The 19,482-nt window shown below is 32.5% G+C and overlaps 1 protein-coding gene across 1 annotated transcript; it reads right to left on the bottom strand.

Annotated features, from left to right (window-relative positions):
* Positions 1-16,475: 16,475 nt before the first annotated feature.
* Positions 16,476-17,069, bottom strand: LOC125867272 (ethylene-responsive transcription factor ERF023). The gene has a single exon (XM_049547708.1). It carries the CDS (start codon positions 17,067-17,069, stop codon positions 16,518-16,520), a length of 552 nt encoding a protein of 183 aa, XP_049403665.1. The 3' UTR covers positions 16,476-16,517.
* Positions 17,070-19,482: the final 2,413 nt, after the last annotated feature.

The raw sequence follows: 19,482 nt of genomic DNA, 5'->3' as shown, positions 1-19,482 counted from the left end.
ACAAATGAATTAAGTAACAATTTAATTTTAAAATATTCATTTTAATCTTAATGAAATGATTTATAGTCACACAAAGTTCTATCATTCATTTTAGACCACAAATTTTAAAAGTCTTCCTTTCTTTTATAAATTTCTTGTCGAGTCAAACTACCTCACATAAAATGAGATGGAGGAAATATTATCTTTGTCTTAAATTTTTAAACCATACTTATTTTAGGACAAAAGAAAGGATAAGGGATAGTAAGGAAAAAGACAAAAGACACCAACATTGGATGTGCTATATATAGTGGTGTGATTGTTCTATCCTTAATTACAAGATTTGGATTCGATTCTTGGGTATGATTTTTTTTTAATTGTGAGCGTCATTTTTGAATGGGCCCTATAGTGTGCGATTCACATTTAGTTAGGAGTCCAATATAAATTTCGAACACCGACCTCATTTAGTTAGATATTCAATATATGTTTCGAACACCGAGCAGGAAAAAAAATAAAGAAAAAGACAAATGACTTTGAGAATTATTACATGGGCAGGCATGTGTTTGACTTTGGAATTATGATATGATGATAGGGATAAGTTCTCTCCTGTTAAATCCAATCAACTTTTTAATGTGGAAGAAATAAAACAACATCAGTAGTAATTATTACTAAGATAGTTGCTTAGTGCGTGTTTAATTAAATTTATAAGTGTCGGTCAAATTAATTTATAAAGATTTTTTTTTTATTTGGTAACAAAATGATGTTACTAAGAGGATGATTGATTAAGTCACTAACTTATAACACATTTGATTTATCTAAACTTATTTAATAATAAATTAACATTATTAACAGAATGTTTGACTAAGTTTATAATACGTTGGCCGAATAAATTTATTAATACATCTTCATTTATTAAAAAATATTCAATAATGAAATTAGATTACTAAGAGAATGTTTGATTAAGTTTATAAGTTAGTCAAATTAATTTACAAATGCCTCTTGATTTATATGAAAATATTCAATAATGAAATCAGATTACTAAGAGAATGTTTAACTAAGTTTATAAGCTAATCAAATTAACTTATAAACACATCTTGATTCATCTAAAAATGTTTGATAATGAAATTAGATTAAGATAATTATTAAGAAGAGGTTTGACTAACTTTATAATTTAGTGAAACTACTAACTTATAAACACTTCTTGATTTATCTAGGTGTTTGATAATAAAATCAGTCATAAGTTAGTTAACCTAAATTCATAATTTATGACTTATAAGTAATTTTGAATTGAACAAAGCATTTAATTATAATTCTATACTTAGCATCTCTTATGATCTCCAAAATTGTCACGATCCAGACCGTCTTGATTGGCACCTACACTAACCCTCCGATGGGAGAACCATAACTACTAACTAACTAACAATTGAAAGCTACGGAAGCAAGCTTAAATAACTAAATAAGGAAGTTCCCATAAACTTCAAACAAAAGATTTAACAACTAAACTAAACAAATGCGGAAGAAATAACCTAGAATTTGAAAATCAATGTACCAAAACTCTAACAAGATTCATAAGTCTAAACAAGAAAATCGTCTAAAGAACTAGTCTAAGTCTGAATAGGATGGACTAAACAAAAAGAGAACTCAAGGCTGCCCGGAAGAACTGACTCACCCTTGAATTCGAATCGGCGATCACTGATCTTCTAAGTGAGGTTTGTTAGTAGCTGCTTGAAGATGTCCTGTACTCAACAAAAATAAGAGCAAGTGCAATATTAGTACACAACCACAATGTACTGGTAGGATCACGCGGCTATCCCACTAAGTGCAACATAAGCAAGTCAAGACAACATTATAATCACATGCATTTATATATCAACATATACAATATTATCAACATTTACGAACAACGAACAACTTCATCTTTTATATCAAATCATTCACTACAAGAAAAATGTGGATTACATGGGGATTTTCCTAGGGATTACATATGAAAATTTGCAAAAAACCAAGTTTCCTGTGAATTTTCCTACCAAAAAAAATCCGATGATAAAACTTTCCTAGGTAATTATTTCCTGCGAATTTTAAAATCTCCAAGTAATTTACCTAGGGATTTATATTTCGCAGGTAAATTACTTGGGAATTTCCTTACAAAAAAATATACCAATTTTTTTTGTAAAAATTAATAAAGAAGAATTTTTCTGGACAATATTAATTAATAATTAGTATCTCCTAATTAATTATTTTGTTCTTGAACCCCATACACATAGGCACATACTTAATTGCACTAACATAATCCTAGTCCACTCTACTTTATTGCACTAACTTAATCCTAACCCACTACCCAATGCCCAACCTATATGTAATTACTCTATTCTATCAATGCTCTAACTAATAGCATTATAAATGCTAAAGATCATGCGTCTTCCACCGATGTGGTAAAAAGTACCACTAGCATTACACTAAGCTTTGTTGTTTTTCTTCAATTTGATTAATTTTTAAAGCTAAATTTAATTAAATTAATTGAGTATTAAAAATATAATTCAGATATTCATTACACAAAAAGTACTATAAAGTCATCTCATATTAATATGAGATAAAAATATATCTTAAAATGTTAAGTAAAGTTCATGTGATTTAGCTTTTCAAAAATAAAGCATGACAACTATTTATATATTAAAATAAAACACTACCACCTAACATATCATGAAAATTTTATTCTTACAATTTCTATGAGATAATATATATAATGAAGCATATTAAATGTAGACAAAATTTACATTATGCATACAAAGTTCTTATAAATAAATAATTGAAAATATAAATACATTTATAAATTTAATGTGCAAGGAAGTTATAAATCAATAATTGATTGCATATCTTATTAGGAAATTTGGTATTTATAATTTTAATTTATCTTTTAATAGTTATATTTTAATATACTTAATTTTATATTTGGATATAATATCATTTAATAACTTACTATAGAGATTTTTTATTTTATTTTTAATGCTAGTAAAAATATAATATACCAATTGGATATACAAGTAAAAATTATTTATTTTTCTTTTCATATAATTCTATCAACAAGGGGTAATTAAACTTTTATGATGGTTATTTTTCTGTTGGATAAATGACTATCCATATAAATTTAATTATTTCTATCTTTCAAATAAAAAAACAAAATAAAAAATGGTATCATTGGTTTTTAGTGAGATGAAATATTAATTATATATAAGTTCAAAATATTTATCCTAAAATTTATGGTAATGTTCCAACACCGAATTAATTTGACAAAATGATGGTTACTTTTCTATTGGATAAACAACTACCCATATAATTTTAAATTTTTGTATCTTTCAAATCAAAAAACAAAATAAAATGGTATCATTGATTTTTAGCGAGATAAAATATTAATTATATAAAAATATTCATACTAAAATTTATGGTAATGTTCCAACACCGTATTAGATTGATAAATATTTATGATAATTATTTTTCTATTGGATAAATAACTAGCCATCTAATTTTAATTCTTTGTCTCTTTCAAATAAAAAATTAACAAATAATAACATTGATGTTTAGTGAGATTAAATATTAATTATATATGAGTTAAAAATATTCATCCTAAAATTTATGATAATGTTCCAACACCTTATTAAATTGATATTATTGCATAATAATTTATTAAACCTAAAAATAGAATAATTATTTAACAATAAATTTCATTCTAGTGATCATTTGTCCCTTTTATATTATTATATTTTTTTAATTTTGGTAAATATATTTTTAAGAAAATATTCCCCGAGGACTCCTAATTTTCAAAAATCTTTAGATTTCAATAAAAAAAAATTCCAATTAAATTATATAAAAATATTCAAGTTTGCATATTTCCAAGTAAATCCCACAAAAAATCTCAAATCAAATTCACAACAATAGAATCCCCAAGTAATTCTTCAAGTAAGAAAATTCCTAAGTAAATCCCCAACAAATTTCACAGAACATGAATCCCCAGGTAATACCACATATATTTCTAGATAAATTTTCAAGTAATTATTTGCAAATAAATTTATCTAGGAATTTTCTTGCTATAAGATAAAAAAAAAATCCTTTTCTTTATTACTTGCAAATTTACCTATGAAAATAATACTTACAAATTATTTGCCGCAAATGATTCTCTAGGTAATAATTTTGCGAAAATGGCGCCAAATTTACCCACCAATTTTTCTTAGGTAAAAAAGTTTATAATTTAGGAATTTCATATTTCCGGATGAAAATTTGTAGGAAGTTTCTACAGAAATAATCCCCAAGTAAAATTTGCAGGTAATTTACAGTTTTCTAGTAGTGATTGATCCTCTCATGGAACCCAAACCCAAACAGTTAGCATACTGGAACGTGGTATCCGATCCCATAATTATGCCGGAACGTGGCAACTGATCCCATAGTTATGCCGGAACGTGGCAATCGATCCAAGTTAGTTATGTCGGAACGTGGCAACCGATCCATTCAACACACCACACTCACAATCACAAGTATATCTTCAAGATCATACAATTAAGTTATGATTTCATGGTAACTATCATTCATCTATCTCATTTACAACAAGTGTGATCAATATTGCAACATTCATACATATACAAGTATCATAATGAAGCAAGAGCAAACATACATCACATAATCATAGAATCACAAACATCACCTACCTCGAAACAAGCTTGAAACCTTAAGAAACTTGATTCTTCCCTTTCGGATTCGTTCCGCTTGTTCTTGGTCTACAAACAATCATAATAACACGAGAATCAATAAACAACACGAATTACCTGAATTACTAACAATTCTATGAACCCCTAAATCAAACTCATGATCCTAATTATCCAAATTAGGGTTGTTTTCACCATAGAATCTATAACAAAACCCTCCCCCATCAATATTCACCCATTCTATTACGTTCTACGGANCTTCAAGATCATACAATTAAGTCATGATTTCATGGTAACTATCATTCATCTATCTCATTTACAACAAGTGTGATCAATAATGCAACATTCATATACATACATGTATCATAATGAAGCAAGAACAAACATACATCACACAATCATAGAATCACAATCATCACCTACCTCAAAACAAGCTTGAAACCTTAAGAAACTTGATTCTTCCCTTTCGCATTCGTTCCGCTTGTTCTTGGTCTACAAACAATCATAATAACACGGGAATCAATAAACAACACGAATTACCTGAATTACTAACAATTCTATGAACCCCTAAATCAAACTCATGATCCTAATTATCCAAATTAGGGTTGTTTTCACCATAGAATCTATAACAAAACCCTCCCCCATCAATATTCACCCATTCTATTACGTTCTACGGATCAAAAAATGGATTCGGGGAGTGAAAAACTTACCTTTAGCCTCAAGAATGGTGAAAAATGAGTAGGAGTCGCTTGGGTTTTTTCCTTAGCTCTAAAAATCAAAAAATGCCAAATAAGGTCGTTTAGGGGTTTATTAACGACCTTAAGTCGCGTCGAGACCGCCACAACGGTCGTCACCCCGTTGTAGAGGCCCTACTAGAGCGGCAAAACCCAGCGCCAAAGCAGGTTACGTGAGACAGTGAGCTAATTAAAGAATTCCAAAATCTCCATTTCATAACACACCTCTAATCCACAACGCTCAGAAATACCCTTTACGCTAAGATCGATTTCGGGAGTTCTACTCGCTTGAATTCAATTTCGTGAAGTCGTACGGATTCCTTAACGAGTTATCTAACTACTCATGAGATCAAAATCATAAATGATTCACCCGATTGTTACCAGATTTTCCTACACCTCAAAGACTCCAATTTCGTCCAAATCTGGACATGGTTGGGAAAATCCAAATACTACGAAAAAAAAATTTCGGCCCCAAATTTCCCCCTGTTGGCTTTTCTATAACGATGAAAACACGTCGTTACAATAGATACCAATATACCTATCACTCGTCCCCGAGTGACAAAACTTAGGAAAAAAATAGGCTAAGAATAGAATGAAGTAGTACCTGAATCGATGAACAATTGGGGATACTTGTCTCGCATGTCCCTCTCGGTTTCTCAAGTAGCTTCCTCAACTAAACGATGCTTCCATTGAACTTTCACGGACTTAATCTCCTTGGTCCTCAACTTACGCACATCACGATCAAGAATTGCAATTGATTCCTCCTCATATTGGAGGTCCTTGTCTAACACAATTGAGTCCTACTTAATGATATAATCTCCGTCACCATGATACCTCTTCCACATGGACACATGAAATACCGGATGAACTCCCGATAAATTAGGAGGTAAAACCAATCTATACGATTTCGGTCCCACACATTCAAGAATCTCAAATGGACCAATGTATCACAGACTTAGCCTTTCTTTCTTACCAAATCTCATCACCCTTTTCATGGATGATACCTTAAGAAGAACATTCTCACCGGTTTGAAACGCTATGTCTTTTACCTTATGATCTGCATACTTCTTCTATCTACTCTGGGCTGCTAAAAACTTAGCTTGAATACTCCTCACCTTATCTTGAACATCCTTCACTAAATCAACCCCCAAAGGTTTCATATCTCCAGCCTCAAACCATCCTATGGGTGATCTACATCCCCTCCCATATAATGCCTCAAATGGTGTCATATCAATACTGGAGTGATAACTATTATTATAGGAGAACTCACACAAAGGTATGAATTTATCTCAATGCCCTCCAGAAACAAGCACATATGTCCTCAACATGTTTTCTAATACTTGAATAGTCCTCTCCAACTGCCCGTATGTCTGTGGATGGAAGGTTGTACTAAAAGTGAGTTGTGTGTCCAATTCATCATACAATTTCCTCCAAAACTTGGATGTGAATTGGGTACCACGGTCTGAGATGATAGAGAGGGGCACCCCATGCAACCTCACTATTTCTTTCACATAAACCTTAGCCAATTGTTCAGCACTATAATCTATTCTTACCGGAATGAAATGGGCCGATTTAGTCAATCTATCGACCACTACCCAAATATAATCAAACTTCTCCAAAGTCTTGGGAAGACCAACCACAAAATCCATGGCTATCATTTCCCACTTCCATTCCGGAATTGACATTCTTTGAAGTAAACCTGCAGGTCTTTGATGTTCATATTTCACTTGTTGACAATTTTGACACTTTGCTACAAACTCCGCCATGTCTTTCTTCATGCCCAGCCACCAATAAATTTGCTTCAAATCTCAATACATCTTGGTCACACCCGGATGAATAGAATATCGCGAACCATGAGACTTCGCCAACAATTTCTCAATCAAGTCATCTACTCTAGGAACACAAATTCTTCCTTTAAAATTGAGCACACCCTCCGCGTCAAGAGTGGTCTTTTGTGCCTTACCATTCGCAATCTTCTTTCTAAACTCCTCCAAATTCTCATCCTCAAATTGTTTGGCCTTGATCTCCTCAATGAATGCTGCCCTCACTTCAATACAAGCTAACACCCAACCTCTTTCTGAGATGCCCAACTGCATGAACTTAGACTCTAAGGTCTGAATTTTCTTAATCAAAGGTCGTTTGGATACACTCAAGCAAGCTAAACTACCCATACTCACTGTTTTTCGACTCAAAGCGTCTGCCACCACATTAGCCTTGCCAGGATGGTATTGAATGGTCACATCATAATCTTTAAGTAACTCCATCCACCTTCGTTGTCTCTAATTCAGATCCTTTTGAATGAACACATGCTGCAAACTACGATGATCAGTAAACACTTCACACTTAACACCATAGAGGTAATGCCGTCATATCTTAAGAGCAAACACTATCGCTGCTAACTCTAAATCATGTGTTGGATAATTCCTTTTATGCACCTTCAATTGGCGCGAGGCATAAACTATAACATTCTTATCCTGCATCAACACAGCACCTAAAGCAGAATGTGAAGCATCACAATAAACAATAAAATCCTTACCTTCAACTAGTAATGCTAGAATGGGCGTGGTGGTCAAAAGAGTTTTTAGCTTTTGAAAGTTATCCTCACATTTTTAGTTCATTCAAATGGTATCTCCTTTTTGGTCAAGTTAGTCAAGTGAGTGACAATAGAAGCAAAGTTTTTCACAAATCGATGTAATAGCTAGCGAGCCTCCACAAAACTCCTAACTTCAGTCACAGAACTTGGTCGAACCCAATTCTTAACCGCCTCAATCTTTTGAGAATCTACCATTAACCGTTCCTTTGAAACTACATTCCCCAAAAATGCAATAGAAGTCAACCAAAATTCACACTTAGAGAATTTAGCATATAACCTTTGCTTCCTAAGAACACCCAAAACAATACGAAGATGGTTGGCATATTCTTCCTTACATTTCGAATAGACCAAAAGATCATCAATAAAGACTATGACGAAAGAATCAAGAAATGGCTTGAACACCCCAATCATTAAACTCATAAAAGTTGCAGGCGCATTGGTCAAACCAAAATACATAACCAAAAACTCATAGTGCCCATAGCAAGTTCTAAACGCCATCTTGGGCACATCCTCAGGCCTAATTTTCAATTGATGGTAACGGGATCTTAGATCAATCTTAGAGAAAACCGATGCACCTTGCAATTGGTAAAAAAAATTATTTATTCGAGGCAAGGGGTACTTATTTCGAATAATGACCCTATTCAATTGCCGATAATCTATACACATTCTCATACTACCATCATTTTTCTTAACAAACAAAACTGGAGCACCCCATGGGAAAGCACTAGGACGAATAAATCCCTTATAAAAAAGTTCTTGGATTTGAGCCTTAAACTCCATTAATTCTGTCAGAGCCATATGATATGGAGGGATAGAAATGGGACGCGTACCTGACTCTAAATCAATGCAAAAATCTATATCTCTATCTGGAGGCATACCAAGCAAATCATTAGAAAACACTTCACTAAATTCAGACACCATGGATGGAGCATCAATCTCAGCATCCCTAATATGAGCCAAATAAGCGAAACAACCCTGCTCTACCAGTTTACTTGCCCGAATGAAGGATATAATCTTAGCTTGCTTAGGCTTGTACACCCCTTCCTACTCTAATTTTTCCCTTCCCAGAATTTCTAGAGTTACAGACTTAGTATTACAATTAAGCACAACATAATAGGGGGACAACCAGTCATGCCTAAGATTATGTCAAAGTCAGTCATATCCAAAATCACCAAATCAGCCCAAGTCTAGAAACCATAAATAAAATAGGACGAGCACGATAGACATGGGTAACTCTGACTAGCTCTCCAACTAGAGTAGAAACATGGATAGGGGCATCAAGTATATCACAAATCATATCAAACTCTTAGGCAAATCGCACAGATACATAAGAATAAGTAGATCCCGGATCAAATAACACATTAGTTATCCGGTCACAAACAAGAATAGTACATATGATCACCGCGTCAGACATTTCTGCCTCATTCTTGCCCAAAAAGGCATAACACTGAGCCCTATCATCTTGACGAACCACTTCCCTGCCTGGATTCACATTACCCTGGTTTCACATTACCTCTGCCTGCATTACCATTTCCTCTACCTCCACAGCCTCACTGATTACCTCCTCGCCCACCTTGTGGACGTCCTCTACCATTATTATCATTCCCCGCAGGTACCACTGCTCTAGACTGTTGCTGCGCGGATTCTAACACATGTGGGTGGGGACAATCTCTTTTCATATGCCCAGGTTATCCATAGTTGTAACAAGTATGATCAAACGATGGTATGCCTCCCATCGAAGGCGCGACTCCCTGGCTATCCTGAAAATTATGAGATGGAGTTTCCGAGTAACTACCTGCAGAGGCAGGCATAACAGATTGAATTGGCTTGGCTGCAAGCATTGGCCTTCCGGACCCCTTGGAATAAGAACCTTGAAAGTTACTTGAGTTCTTGGCCCTTTTTGCCAATGCCTTAGCTTGACCGTCTCGCCTTACCCCTCCACTTTCTTAACATAGTCTGTTACCTCATTAAAGTTCATCCCTGCAGAAGTCATATGAACAGATAATACTTGCAACTCCGAATTTAATCCCTTAATAAATAACTGGATTCTATCTTCCTCGGTAGTCACCAATTGAGTAGCATATCTAGATAAAGCATGGAACTTGGCCTCATAAGCAGACACAACCATACCACCTTGCTCCAAAGCCATGAACTGATCCTTCTTGCAATCCCTCAAAGTCCTAGGCACATACTTCTCTAGAAACAGAGTATGAAATTGGGTCCAAATAAGTGAAGGTAAAGTAGAAGATCTGCATTTCATATAAGCTCTTCATCACTACTTAGCCTCACTTTAAAGTTGAAAGGACACAAACTCAACCCCATGCTGATGGACAATTCCCAACTTATGAAGCCTCTTATAGCAATCTAAGATAAACTCATAAGCATCCTCATTCTCAGAACCAAGAAACACATGAGGCTTTAGTTTCAAAAACTTAGTCAGCATTTCATGCTCATTTCCAGTCATAACAGAACCCAATAAAGGACGAAAGAAAGCATCGTTACCTCCAGTCCCACCCACCTTGGGCGCAGTGCTAGCAACATGAGGATTAGTAGGAGCTTGAGTTGCTTGAGCAGAAGGAAGCACTCCAGGACCAACCAACCCTTTCAAGAATGACATGATCTGTCTAACTAACACTGGTCTATAAGAGGAACATCAGTAGTCTCAGCCTACACATGCTCCTCTTGTCCCACATCCTCAACATCAACATTCTTTTCTTCAATCTCTTCATGATGCGCATGAGGGTTCTCATTCACAGGAGCATTCGCAGTAGGAGCTCCATTTCCAGCAGGCGCTACTTTTCCACGGCCTCTACCCCTAGCTCTTCCTCTACCCCTGCCTCGACTGCGACCTGTCGTTGCGGATTCCTCAACTGGAGCATTGATAGAAGCTACGGGCCTAACGTCGTTGAATCTAGTATTAACCATCTGCGGACAAGAAGAGTGAAGGAGGTTAGATACCAATTTGAATTGTCAAATACCAATTGGAATCAAGTCATAGCACGAAAAGAGACAAGAGAAAACAGAGAGATTTTCTAAAGTCCTATAGCCTCTCGAAGAAAAGTAAAGGTGTCCCCGTACCGTTTCGCAAGACTCTACTAGACTCGTTTTGGTACATCGAGATCATTTATGAAAAGTTGTGACTTTTATGAAAGTTTGTGACCTTTCCGAAGGGTTGCAACTTTTCCAAATAGTTGTAACATTTCCAATAAGGCACAATAAACATTTGTTCACACTACCCTTTGTTATCTATAAATAGAGGGATTTCCTCTCATTTTAAAACAACGAAAATTCTGAACCTCTTCTTCTTCTTCTTCACAATTCAATATTTGTGTACTTTGCTCCTATTGAGTGGCTCACTGACATCATTGCTTATGTTACAGATCATGGTATGTATTTTTACAGTCATTAATTTATGCTTATGTTAGTAAGGATAATGATAAGATGTAATAATTTTAATTTTCCTTTACATTATTAATGTTTGTTACTACGTAATATTTTATGTAAGATAATATGGTGTTTTAGTTTTAATGACTGATAGATTTTAAGTATTATTTTATAAATTTCGTAAAGTTAAATTCCCGTGCGAAGCACAAATAATTTTTCTAGTAATATTATATAAGGAGATGTTAATGTCTTAAGGAAATTTGAAATTAGTTAAAAGTATCACCATTCATTTTCATGAGTCACAGTTGAAATCTATTGATTCAATTAATTTTGGACAAGCCAAATATATATATATATATCAAATATCCCAAGCAACAACGAAAGTAAACCAAAAGTATAAGGTATGATAAAACAAACCATAACCCAAAACACATATATAGTCAAAGAGCATTTGATTTGAAATTTTCTTTCACTTGATTTATTCGTACGTACGTTGGAAAACTCACACTTCGAAAGTGATCTGCCCCATAAAATATAACAGCAACTCAACCTCAACTAATATTCCTAAATGGACACTCTGAGATTCGTTTAGAATATCCCATAAAAACAAATCAAATATGTAGATTGACTTAAGACCACATTTCAGAATTGTTGGAATAACACCTATCCTGGTCGCCATAATCAAAATTTTATCGTGGTCAAACTTTATAATTTGCTTAAAGCTCAAAAATTCAACCTAAGGATCTCTTAACATAATGTGTTGCTATCAAATTCATCACGACTAAAATCCTACAACGTAACTATGTGATCCAAGTTGGAATTTTGTTTAGATTGAATTAATAATATAAGTTTTTTAAAAATGAAATAGTGTGTCTTTTCATTCTTTAGTTGATGTCTTTTGAATGAGAGAGATGAGTGTCTTTTCATTCGTTAGTTATTGGTGTCTTAAATGAAAGAGTGTGTCTTTTCATTTTTTGGTTACCATCAATTCCATTTAAATTCAATTACTACAAATTCAAAAACAACTTTTATAGAATACATTTTTCAAAGAAATCTTTTCTTTTTCAAAAGACCGAATTCTTGTTTTTCAATAGGATTTATTCACTATTTGCTTAGTGCAGAAATTCATTAGCGTGACATATGCACTAAAACTATTTGCATGCAATCTCGTGGAGGAGAGAGAACAATCATTTTTAAAAAAGTACTCATTTTTAGCACGTGTTTCAAGTCTTCAATTATGTGTTCTTTGTTCATATTATCAAACCTTCGTCTAGGTGTTCTTCTTCGTATAAAGTTGTATCTTTGATATATATTCTCCAACAATCAATGCCTAATTAAACCTAATCAAGTGTACCCTTTACTTAACTAGCTTAACCGTATATTACTATTAAAAAAATCAGAATTTATCGACTGACAAATTTTGTAGTCAAACATTAAAATTCCTCCCAATTTTATTTAGTGATGAATTCTATTAGCTACTAGCAAATTAACGACAAAGTTATTGCTAATTCTAATTATTTTTTAAAATAATATACTAGATCAAAATAAACTCTTATGCAACGAAAATTAACATTAGCCTAACAACTCCATGATTTAAGCAAATCTGAAATTAAAACCAGAGTACTACATTTAAACAAGGCTAATGTCATAGAATTGTACTCTCATCCTTCATTTTGACATCTTATTTAAATTTTGTTCCTAAATGAACAATTGTACTATTAAAAAATTGTTATCTATTAGATACCTTTTTTTCTTATTACAAGTTAAATTATAAAATGTGTGTAGTTCATTTGTGATGATGTGGCATATTGATTAATTAAAAGAAGACACGTGGCATTTAGGTTCAAAATAAATTTTTAAAAAGGTGATATATAAACATGATTCTTAACTTGGTTTCAATTAACAACTATGCCCTTCAACTTTGGAAGTGCACAATTAGGCACTTAAATTTGTACAAAATTAAACAAGTAGACACACGTCCTATGTGGCATAATACATGAAGAACGTCACATAGGTCACAAAATTTCCATGTAGGATGAATGTCTCTATTTGTTCAATTTTATACAAGTTTAAGTGTCTACTCGTGCAATCCTAAAGTTAAATGTCATAGTTGCTAGTTGAATCCAAATTAATAGTCATGTTTATGTATCATGATTCATGCCTTAAAGAAATTATGATTTTTTTAATCTTAAACCAATGATTAAGAGTAAATACTCAAAACAAGGGATTGAGTTGTGGCACATATAAAATGTTCATATCTTTTTTAAAAAAAAATTATTTTATATATTTGATATTTCAAATTTATTTCCTTTTCAAACTTTGTATCTAGTAAAACTATGAAGATATAATTGAAATAGAGGGAGTATTTTTTTTGTTTCAATTTTTATTTGTTTTACATTACTCCTTCTATTTCAATTTATGTGACACCATTTGACTAAACACACAATTTAAGAAAGGATTTTTTAAATTTATGTTCTAAAATAAATTTTAGATAGTTATATGATTATAACTTATTTTATTAAAAAAATAATATTAAATAATAGTTGATTGTAAAAATATGACATGTTTTAAAACAGATTACAAAGAAAATATGTCACGTAAATTGAAATAAATTGAATAAAATTTGGGCACTCTTTGGTGTAATGGCAACATTGGATTCTAAAGGATATTTTGGAATGTTTTCTCTAAGCTCTCCATGTTGGATTATGTACCATGTTTCCTTACACTTTTTGTCTCCTCAAATATTGACAAATATTTTTAAGCCACACTTTTGCTGATGAATAGTCACTTCAAAAATTTTAGCCCAGTTGGTAATAGATTTTAAATATTTTATTTAACATTTATATATTTGAAATAAAAATAAAAATTGATACACATTTTTATATTACAAAATGAAGTAATTGCAATAGGCATTATAGAGAGGATAGAATATGTACTTCTAAAATTTGTGTGGTATGATGGACCCCGGGGAAGAAGGGGAAGGGTATTTCCGACAAAGAAAATTCAACACAATAGAAGATCACTTTGATCCGTTGTGTGAATTTTTAAAATGGTAGAGGTCCAACCAATCATAGTTGTGTGAAGCTCCATTCAATTTTTTACACTTGAATTTGTGGGCCCATTTGTACTCTTTTACCTCCTACTCATCACCCCACCTAGTTCTCCTCATCCGTGCCCCTATTCTTTTTCCCTTTTCTTTACGTTTGTCTTTTTCACCTTTTTCCACAAAATACAGTTCTTTAAAAATGGAAATGTGAAAGATGATAAAAATATATTCTTTCTTTTGGTAATTGAAAAAAAATTAAAACTAAAAGATAATAAATGATATATTAAAGCATGCACTTATATACGCAGAAAATAAATGAGGTTGATATAGTATAATAGAAGTTAATTTATTTTATTTGATTATTTTTTATTCACAAAGTTTCTGAGAATATTTAATCGTAACTAAATATTAATGAAAATAGTAGAATTAGAGATGATTGATTCAGCTAAATTTAAGTAATTTTTAGGTATACGTACTTAAAAATACTTTTTAAGTTCTTAAGCTAAATTTAGAAATAAAAAGATAAAAATATTGAAATAGAGATAATGTATTTTATTAAAAAGAATATTGATAAATAACTTATTTGTTGAAATAACTAAAATGTTTTTAAAATTGTTAATATTAAAAACTAAACTTATTATCCAATATTTTTAATAGTATCAAACAAACACAAAACACAAATAATAGTATTAAACTAAGTCAAAACTCAAATTAATTGTGTTTCATTCACTTAAGAATATAAATTAATTAGATGCAATTATTTTTAATAATACAAACTATTTATCTAAATAGCATGCAATAATTAGCAATTTGACTAAAAAAACAAATTTCTCCATAACTACTTATTCAAAAATACTACAGCAAACTCATAAATAAAAATAAGAAAAAGAAGACCTTTTTTTCCTTTCTGTTTCGATTTTATTTTGTAAGACAAATCTATAAAATAAAATGAAGTATTTGTACCATGAACTCAATCTAAAATTGATTATTTTTTAATTGTATTTGGAAGTTAATTTTATTTTTATTATTAGATAGAAAAATGAAAAGAAAAAAGAAGAGTAGTGGGTGAATAAGGGAACTGGGTGGGGTGGTGAGTAGGAAGTAATAGAGTACAAATGGGACAACAAAAATTGAATAGAGCCTCACATAACTATGATTGGTTGGACCTCTACCATCTTAAATTTTTTCTCCATTGTGGAAGGTTCTTGAATCAAACTATGACTATCAAAATATTTAAACAATGTTCATATTTGGGAAAATGCATAAGTACCCCCAGCCTATGTCCAAAATCCCTGAAACACACTTAATCTTTACTAAGGTCCTATTACCCCCGAATTTATTTTATATATAATTTCTACCCCTTTTCGGCCTACGTGGCACTATCTTTGAAAAAATTGTCAACACGCACTGAACCCACAAGATAGTGCCACTTAGGCCGAAAAGGGGTACATATAAAGCAAAAAAAATTATGTTACAGCTTGTATTATGAACAGTTAGTGATCCATATAAAGCAATTTTTTTTTATCAGGTTATAAAAATTTGATATTGGCAAAGTACAAGCACGGGCTAACAATCTAGTTACAAATATATGTATGTGTACTCCTTTTCATCTCTTAATTTATTTATGGGAAAAGGATCAAAATGATATGAAAGTATTTTTGGACCAAAGTATTAACGGTAAGGGTATTTTTGGATTAAAGTATTGACGGTAAGGACATTTTTGGACCAAACTACAAATGGAGGACATTTTTGTTCATTTCGCATAGTTTAAGGGCATTTTTGCACCTTTTCCCTTTATATATTAACACTTTTCGAATTTTGAGATTCAAACGAAATTTTTTTTCAGCATAATTTTTTTATGTCATTTGAATATATTTCAAACTGTAAATTATTATGACTTATAATACTTATTACATAGTTTTCAAATATGTAAATCTTATTTCTAAAATTATAAAAAAAATTCCGTTTACATCTGAATAAACTAAATAAAGCTGAATCTCTAAATTTAAATTGTGTCATATAAATTACGAACACATGAAGTACTATACAATACTATACAATAATTACACAACTCAATCGTCTACACTCTACTATATAAGATCATCACTAGGAAACTCCACACCACAAGAATTCCATTGCCATACCTCAGAGTTAAAATAATTATGATCACTTTCCGATGACAAATAATAATCTTTTCCGGCAATATCTCTTAATTCCGGCAGCTCAATTTCTTCCCAAAAATCATCGCTACAACAACGATCTTCATCGTTTTTTCCCTTCACAATCCCCATATTCGCTGCCATCGTCGCTGCTGCCTGAATATCTCTAGCCCCGGAACTAATCGGCCGCGGTAATCGCTCTATTTCATCTGGAAAATTCAGCTCCGCTTTACTTCCCTTGAGGCAATAAGCCGCCACGTCATAAGCTCGAGCTGCCATTTCGGGTGAAATAAAAGAACCTAACCAAATTCGCGATTTTTTTCTTGGCTCTCGAATTTCGGACACCCATTTTCCCCAACGTCGTCTACGGACACCACGATAAATCGGATATCTCGTACTTTCCCCTCCCCCATCCCCACCCCCACCCCCACCCCGACAATTTGATATTGCCGGGGAGGATGGTGGTGATTTTACTTGCTCCATTATTGCAAGGGAACAAGTGATTTTTTTTGTTTTTGTTGAAGTGCTTTAAATATATATTTACGTCTGCATGGGGACATGACAAATTTTGTTTTGTATTTTTACGAAACTAACCCGTGGGTTATTTGTGGTAATGTGATAGAATGGAAATATTGAACATTACCACTCGCAGATGATATACGTGAAAGCTACACATCATTTTATGTTGATAAAATGGGCTCATATTTATTTAATTCGATCATTTTTTTGGGGTCGAATGAATGAATGAAAATTGGGTTTAAACCTATATTTATTGACGTAAAAATATGCATATTCTTTAATTAAAAACTAATTACATTTATGGATAAATTAATCATGAGTAAGATGTATTATATAGGATTAAGTAAAGGTTATGGATAATGATGGTTTAGTAAACATGAGAATATTTTTTAACATTAAGTCCGCAAGATAGAGAAGATATATAGCCTAATGAATTAACTTCTTTATTTTTGCATGTTTTGCTTGTATGATAAATGATAATCACGGAATATCTAGCGATTTCTAAATTTGGCACAAAGTTATTAGTTGCACGCTTAAATTATTATTCTTGAACTTGCTTAAAGGTAGCTCCGCTCCTCACCCAAACATAACATTAGAATAATTGAAGGATCAAGGAAAGATCTTGATGTAACATGGTAAAGTTTATGTCATGTGATCAGAAGATCACAAGTTCGAACTGTAAAATAATACTTTGCAAAAATATAAAATAAAATCGTGTATATTAAATCTTTATAATATGTTCATTTTTCAACTCGAACATATAGCAAAAGCTTAATAAATCAAACTCTGTTTTTCATAAAGAGGAAGGAGTGGACTATATGCAAAATTGTTTTGAATGGGGCTGCGCGTAGAGATTTGGAGGGTCATTTTCTGGGCGAAAATATCATAACACCACAAACCTTTTTCTTGGGTGAACTCATAATCAATTCATCAATTACCTTAAACGCAATTTTAGTCCGTATTCAGAATTTAAAATTTATATATAATATTTTTAATTTAATATTATAATAATTATTGAGTATATAACACTAAATATCATAAATATTTAGTAAATTTATTTATGTATATAAGATGAAAATAAAAGGCTATTGAGTTTACGTAAATCTGCTTGCCAACGATTACATTTAATCCACCCTGTTTTATCTGGTCCCATTATAGATAAAATATTGTTGGTGTTCGGGGGAGGTTCACATGTGGGTGTTAACACGAGATGCAAGTGACCTACTTTAATTTGTTGTTTTATGGTTTTTTTTTAGTAACATCTTTAATTCACACAATACTTCGCTAGCTCCATCAAAAAATATTTATGCAACTTGCTTGATATAGCTCTTCCTATTTTTCTACTAATGTTTCAGATCGATCGATGCCTTGTTAGATATACATGCATTTTTTTCTACATAAATCACTTTACTACTAGCTAGCTAGCCATAAGCTAGAAGTCTTGAGATCAGAGGCGGAACTAGGGTATTGAGTGTTGGTTAGATCGAATCCAATAGTTTTAGTTCTAATCCTGTATTTATGATAAAAGTTTATTGAATATATACAAATTATTAATTTAGAAATGAGAAACTTGCAGAAATTTCACTAGTCTAGGAGTTAGTTACTTAGATACACTCTAGTTTGCAATATTATGAATCTTACTAGATTTTGGTGCATCCAGATTCGTATATCTCGAATACATGAAGTCAAAATTAGGTGTAATTTATTTTAGGTACATTGTATCCAAGTGAGATGTAATGAACTCAAATCCAATGTAACAGTAACCAACTTCTCAATTATATCAACAAGACTAGAGTTCAATTACAAATCCACAAAGTAAACGCAACAACGCAAACAGCAAAAACCCAAACAGAATCGTAGAAATACTAAACATAAGAACTAGGGAATTGATAGACGGTAAAAGGGAGATGAGGTCTCAAGTTCGAAAGCCCTTGCCAGTGAAAGCAAGGGGTTTGCCTTCTGGGTCGAGCTCGTCGCATCGGGCTTGCCTAATGCGGGTTATCTCTCCTATGTGATTTGCGAGCTATTGCATAGGAGCGGGGGTTTTACCCTGTGCACACCCAAAGGGTAGCGGCTGCGGGACGTTTCTTGTCATAAAAAAAAAAAGGGAGATGAGAAGCTTAGACTCAGAATTGGGGATGAGAAACGTAGAAACTGCCTTTCACATAATTCACGATGCCCTCTGATAGTGATGTCCTGTTCTATTTAACGACAACCACAGTATCCTCAGTCTGGATCCCAAATTTATCCTTTGTGTAGGCCTGACCCAATTGCTTTTACTTGGCCCTATATATATTTGTGTGATATCCTTGTTGGTATCCCATTGGGTTGGGGGTGATTCATAACAATACTCCCGCCCTCAATAAGAACCTTGCCC

The sequence above is a fragment of the Solanum stenotomum genome, chromosome 6, assembly GCF_019186545.1.
Source record: "Solanum stenotomum isolate F172 chromosome 6, ASM1918654v1, whole genome shotgun sequence".
NCBI lineage: Eukaryota > Viridiplantae > Streptophyta > Magnoliopsida > Solanales > Solanaceae > Solanum > Solanum stenotomum.
Note: the sequence above shows the minus strand (reverse complement) of the source record. Positions and strands in the feature narration are given on the sequence as shown.

What these genes read in the sequence shown, in the direction of transcription:
- LOC125867272 (XM_049547708.1), bottom strand. Translation starts at nt 17,069, where the DNA reads ATGGAGCAAGTAAAATCACCACCATCCTCCCCGGCAATATCAAATTGT.